Source organism: Apium graveolens, chromosome 2, assembly GCF_009905375.1.
Source record: "Apium graveolens cultivar Ventura chromosome 2, ASM990537v1, whole genome shotgun sequence".
In the NCBI taxonomy this organism is placed as follows: domain Eukaryota; kingdom Viridiplantae; phylum Streptophyta; class Magnoliopsida; order Apiales; family Apiaceae; genus Apium; species Apium graveolens.
In genome coordinates, this window is record NC_133648.1 from 315,894,324 (window position 1) to 315,901,220 (window position 6,897).

General features: G+C 31.2%; 1 protein-coding gene across 1 annotated transcript; it reads right to left on the bottom strand.

The window, feature by feature from the left end:
* Positions 1-466: 466 nt before the first annotated feature.
* On the bottom strand, positions 467-5,376 carry LOC141708856 (fatty acyl-CoA reductase 2, chloroplastic-like). Its single transcript, XM_074512667.1, has 9 exons — positions 4,931-5,376; positions 2,865-2,968; positions 2,572-2,771; positions 2,383-2,483; positions 2,009-2,192; positions 1,761-1,922; positions 1,554-1,635; positions 1,004-1,404; positions 467-828 (listed from the first exon to the last, which is right to left on the bottom strand). The coding sequence occupies exons 1-9, from the start codon at positions 5,313-5,315 to the stop codon at positions 675-677; spliced, it is 1,773 nt and encodes a 590-aa protein (XP_074368768.1). The 5' UTR covers positions 5,316-5,376; the 3' UTR covers positions 467-674.
* Positions 5,377-6,897: the final 1,521 nt, after the last annotated feature.

Consider the following 6,897-nt stretch of genomic DNA (forward strand, 5'->3'; position numbering starts at 1 on the left):
TAATGATGATGAATACCAGAACAATGATAGCTCTTCTGGAGTTGAAGAAGATTGGTTTAGTGAAATTAAGGGGTTTAGTGAAGTAACTGGATTGATGGATGTGAAGCCCCATGAAGTATTGAATTCTACTGATTGTTGTTCGATTTGTTTGGAGGAATATGGTTCCGATTTTTCAAGACTTGCGAAGGCTGAAACCTCAGTTTGTTCTCATATGTTTCACAAAGACTGCATCCTCCCTTGGTTGCGAAAATCTTCCAACTGCTGTCCCTTGTGTCGCTCGGTTTTCATTGCTCAAATCTAACGTCATTACAAGAAGAAGCGCATCTTATATTAAACTCCGGCTTTCATTGCTCAAATCTAACATCATTACAAGAAGGGCATCTTATATTAAACTTCTTATTATCGTTCTGTAACTAGTAGATTTGATCTGTACTTGTGGTTATGTAATCATTTTGTTAATTCTGGTTAATTTTCTTTAATCGCGATTATTTGAGGGTTTATTACAACGCGTTTATGATTACAGCACAATGTAAATAGCAAACTCTTGGCAACACAAAACAATGGTAAAGGTAGAATAAGATGCAATCCTGATTTTACATAAGGTAAAATGATAGTTTATTTAGCTTTTTTTACATATAAGAGGAGAGGGAGTTTGAAATCTTCTGTCCTGGTCTTTACTTTTGCTTCAAGACATAAGCGCGAAATCCTGGAATATGGATGTTGCAAACATAATCTTTCCAGTCTATGATCCCAACGTCGCATTCAAACAGCTTCTTCTCTTCAACAGACATCATCTTCATCAGTGCTTTCACTTTGCCATTGTCAAACCTGACAATTGGATTTATATTTTGCAGATGAATAAATTAGTAACAGCTAGTAGTCTAACTGTATGCAAATTAGGTCATAAAGGGTAACCTACTGATACCTGATGTCTGAATCATTCTATAAGATTGAACTTGTGTGTGTTTTTAGGAAAGCAGAGAAGATTGAACTAGAGTCTTACCGGCTTTTAAAAAACGTGTAAGGCTCATAAATCTGAGCCATATGCAAGAGAAGTGTTTCTAGCTTTTCACATCTCGTCTTGTTTTTTTCAAAAAGCTTCGTATTCTGCATTGCTTGATGATCCATTAGGCCATTCCTTTCAATTATCTCTGATGAAATGTAAGATGAGAAATCAGACAGACAGCTCAGAAACTTCATGTCTGCGATCCTAATCTCCTTTCCCTCTCGATCTATCAATGGCGAAGACTTGAAGTGCTCACGACTATACTTGAAAAAGTCGGATAGAGTTATTGGATTTGAGACAGACGAAGCTGCATGATACACATTCAATTCTGGCTTTGCTTCTCTGCCATGCTTTGCCATAGCCACCAAAACAGTATTCACAACGATGTCCACGGGTACCTTTAAACATACATTTACTATTAATTAGTTGTAAACAATTTGTATAAGACTGCCCTAAATTCAAATTTTGGTATAAATAACTGACAATCTCAGACAAATTAGGGACTCTAAATGCATTAACACAAGTTTTTCAGTATTCTTTCACTTACAATGTCAACGACTGATTTGGGGTTCCCAAGAAGTCCGGGGAGCTGGCCTTTCCCATAGAACAACACTAAGGGGTCAATCATTCTAAGATCAAGAAGGAAGGAAGAGGTAAAAATGAGAATGTTGTTGAGTTCATGTTAACCCCACAGTATTTCAAAATCGATATAGCTAGAAGGGAATCACAGCAGCAATTAGAAGTAAACAAGTACCTATTTCCTTCAATCCAACCAGGTAAAGGCTCCCTATAGGCACTCTCAACAACGGTGGGACGGATGATTACTACTGGTATATTTTCTCTTTGTTTAGCGATCAACATCTCACCCATGGCCTTAGTAAACGCGTAAGTGTTTTGCCATCCATGTAACTTTGCCCTGCATATTGTACATGTTAATTAAGATGAGTATACAATACATATTATAATCAATAAAGAGAGTAATAGATATCATCACGAGATGACCTCTGCAAGCCCAACTCTTTCATCAATGGAGTTGTTAAAACTTGAGAGGCCTCCTTTGATTGCAAAGCTATATTCAATTCAGCTTCAATGTCAACTTCATTTGTGTTGACTTGGCTCCTCAATCTCTGTCCCATTTGTATCGGTGTCTCCTGGATTATGCTTGACCTCCCCCCATGGACATACGCTGCCATAACAGAATTTATCTTATATGTGTTAAGATACGAGATATGATCCTGGTAAGCCCAATTCCTAAAACATTATTCTAAGAATATGCATATGCAGGCTTTGCTTCAGATTACATAAAAATTACAGTTTTTTTCTGCAGTCTTAATCCAAACAACGGCGCCTGGTATATAATAAAAGATTGTACCTACCAGTGGATACATGGAGGAGGAGGCACAGATTCTTGCACTTTTTGGCAAAGCCTAAAACGCGACAAGGTCCTCTTGTGTTCGTGTTTATAGCAACATCGTACCTTTTACCACAAATCAATCCGCATACAAGAATTAGAATGCTGAAGAACAATGTAAATGACATGATATTGAATACACAAAATTAAAAACCTTTCGTCAAACGTAGTGTTGGCTGATGAATTAACAACTACATTGACAGCCTGCGCAATCTCAGCAGCTAAATTAGTTTCAATTCCAAGATCAGATTCACAAACATCACCAGCTACAGGAATAAGCTTGTCCAGCATGAATGTTATATAGGATTTCCCATGCAAGCTCTCCAGTGACTTGAATAACTCCGAATTAATGATCTAATGACATTTTAAAAAAATCTTAATATATAGACACTGCACTAATTTTATGTCAACAATTTATAGAAAACAGTGTGTAAAACAAAAACCTACTTCATTGTTTAATCTTTCTGCAGCAGCTTGTTGATCTTTTGCTCTGATCAGAACATAAATTTTACCCACATCAGGCATCGTCCGTAAGAGTTTCTCGAGCAACACTGGAAGATCATGGTCACAAAATTTCATATAGTGATAAACTTTGAATAATCTACTTTCTACTTCTGTATATTTAATTGCAACACAAAACAAAATTCGCCAAAAAAATGATAGTGAAATGTCATTTATAATTCATTTTATAAAAAATAAAGCTGGTGTTAGGAATTGAACTCATGCCTTTGATACTCTACTAGACAATGATTTGAATACTATATAAAACTAACCAAATCTATACGCCCGAATAGAGATAATTTGGTTGTTCAACGATAATTTCCTAATTTTGATTATTACAAAAATAGATAAATAGTGTTATATATCTAATAAACTACTAAATTATTAAACTACTACTAAATATAGTATACCTATCCTAGTAAACTACGAATACAACTTATCCTATTAAATAATAGTGTTATATATTTGCTAAACTACTAAATTGTTAAACTACTAGAAATACTCTATTTATTCTACTAAATTACGACCACATGTTATTCTATTATTTTTATTATAAATTTATAATCATTATATATTTATATAAATATTTTAAAAATATAATATAACTGAATAAATAAAAATTTAAAATATTAGTGGGAACCCGTGCATCGCACAGGATTTATGCTAGTTTATATATAATACCGAATATAAAGTAATTTAATCACAATCAATAATAGAGTAAAATATAGATGTGAGGCCGAACTTTCGTTTTTATATTTTGATGGTCGAAATTTTAAATTTGTAATACAATAACCAAACATTACTTTTATATTTGGCTAAGCTTCACTTTTTTGAGAAAAAATCATTACTTGTTCTTTAAAAGTGGTCCTCCACCTTTTATAAGTGCTGAGACAATACTTGGCCAATATATTATAAATTTAAAATTTTGTCCACCAAAATGTAAATACTGGTAAAATTCAATCACAGCTATGCAATTTAATTAATACTTCCTCTGTTCCAATCATTTGTTACATTTTCTTTTTTAAGATTTTTAATCCAAATTTTTAATTTCAAAACTTACCAAAAATAGTCAATGGTCCACCACTTTCCCACTTTTCCTCCTTTTTTTCACACTACTTTTACTCCAATATCTTCCTTTTATACATTAAAAATCAACGAACCCACTTTTCTTTCTCTTTTTCACTATTTTATATATGTAAAAAATTGACCGGGGACGGAGGGAGTAACCTTTATTAACAAGAGAAATGGCTTTTTAAATAATACTATTAATTTTAGTTTCACCAATATTTAGTACTATAGTTTCTCTTATTCATTTATTATATTTTATAATTCTACTTTTGTATGTCTCTTAATTATACTATTTTTTTTATTACATCATTTATTCAAGTTTTATTTCTACATTTATTATAATTCTTTTTTTTTTATATAATATTATAATTCTATTTAGTTTGGTTTATTTTTGTTATCCTATATTTCTACATGTCGTATGATTCTATTAAATTTTTAGTTTTATTTTTGTTTCACCATTTTGACTTTAACTTTTGTGTTCTTAATTCCCTTATATATTGCTAATTCAATATATTATACGTGTTTGATTTCATCAACTTTTTATTTCACCCTTTTGAATCTCATTGTAACTCTAAATGTATAATTTTTTTTTTCCTTTTGAATCTCATTGTAACTCTAGATGTTAACTTCTATATGACTTATAATATTACATGTATTATTTTACCTGTTTTTTAATTACAATTCTTATACTGTTTAAACTCAGTAATCCTATTTCACATGTGAATCAATAGTATTTTTTAATGAAATAATAAATTTTTGAAATCGTATAATAATTATAATTTTTTTATTATAACCATAACACACAAATATCATACTCAATAATTTGAGTTGGATTTTTGGGTAAAAATTAGAAATTTTGACATGACATTTATATTTATAATTTTTATAAATTATTTAAATAAATTAACTCTGTCCGTGCCAATAATATAACAATAATAACGTACCTTTGGCAAGAAATCCAGTAGCACCGGTGACAAAATAATTTTTGCCTCGAAGAAACTCCAGTACACCTATACCCCCGGAACCATGTAACGTTTCAAGATGATCAGATGGGATCGGAGGAACCCTGATTGTAGTTGCACTAGAGCCACCTTCATGTAGATGGTAATCTTTATATGCTGAGACTGCAGTAGTAGTAGTAATAGCGGTAGTGGTAGTAGTAGTAGTTTTAGTAGTAGTTTTCAGAATGTTCGTTTGTCGGTAAGGCAGTGGTGATTTTAGTAGAGAAGATATAGGTGAAGTGAATTTGGTTGTGCAATAATGTTTGTGGAAGGTTGAGAAGCCATTGCTGTTGTGACCAAAGAGCAGTGCAGTCTGTAACGCAGTCATTGTGGTTCTGTGTGTAAGTTTAATGCTAAGGTTTGAAAATTGAGGGAATATGTGAAAATGTATGTGCTGCATTAGTACACTTATATATTGCAAGGATCTGTGGTGCAAGTTGGTAACAAGTTGATATAATTCAAATTTATATTTTTTGTATGATTACTCCCTCCGTCCCACTTTTTCAATGTTGTTTAAAGTATACTTTCATAATATATATATATTTTTTTAAAAATTCTGAAAAAAAGTTTCATTTTTAAACTTTTATTCAAAAAAAGAAATTTAAGAAAAAACATTATGAAGTTATACTTTATTAAAGTCTCTAAATACGTGCAAACAGTCTACGTAAACTATCCGGGACGTATAATTAATATAATGTGTTCTTAATAGTTATATCTGAATAATTTGGCTGAATATAATAAACCCTATTAATCAAAGATTATCTAATTAATCATTATAATATGTAGCTATTCACTATTTTTAGTTTCTATATTTTATATTGTGGGTATTGTATCAGTATATTTAAGAGTATCTTCAATAATTGACATATTTCAGGATGTTAACTTTATCATCTAATCAAAAATATTAATTTATATTTGCTCTCTTTCATATTATTTTTAACACTTTTTTTTTAAAAAAATATTCTAATAAAACTCTATTTTATGGGATAGTGCTTTTAGCACACCCCAAGGAGGGAGGCAGGCTGTGGCCGGCCAGTGCGGCCGCCACCCCAAACTCCGGTATAATCGTGAAATTAGTATTAAAATTTATGAAAAAAAATTACATATTTATATATTTAGTAGTAAAAAAAAATTATTTTCAAATTTTGCACTCTCAAGAATATATAAATTTTATAAATTTAGTACTAATATTAGTTATGTTAACAATAGTTATGAATTTAGATACACGAATTGAAATATATTTTGTACATTGAAATTGTTAAAAATAATATTTAATAATTTATTTAATATATAATAAATCAAAAATATATATTAATTACTCGGGAAAAAAATTTCGTCACCCCAACCTCGGGTTTCTGGCTCGGTCCCTGCACACCCCAATGACATCAACTCTCATAAGAGTGTTACAAGAAGATTTCTTAACACATTGATGTAGACTACACAAGCAAGACATTTCTTGATTTAAATGCAGTTAATAGTGATGCACAAATATTATAAGATTAAATAATGTTAACCTAAAACCTAAAACATAGTGTAATCTTGATCTGTGCAAATTATTAATTATACACCTGATTTGAGAAATTTTTTTGGATTTCCAGCATATTTCGTATTATAATAATTGAGTTAATGAACTCCCCTTCTTGTAATGCAACACTGCAACTGCTGCTGGCTGCTGGCTGCTGCATAGTTGAGAACCATTAAATTACTGTCCAATGTACATACACTCAGTCAGGCGGGTCAGTCTGGTAGATAGAAGAACTTAAATAACTCCCCTCTGGTCCATTTTAAGCCACATCCAAACATATATTCATAAAGGCAAGATATTGTAGTTCACATAGCAGTAACTTCTTAAATTCTTTCCAAATTTTATTGTTAAGACAATGTGATTAATTTTTATTGGGACGTATCTA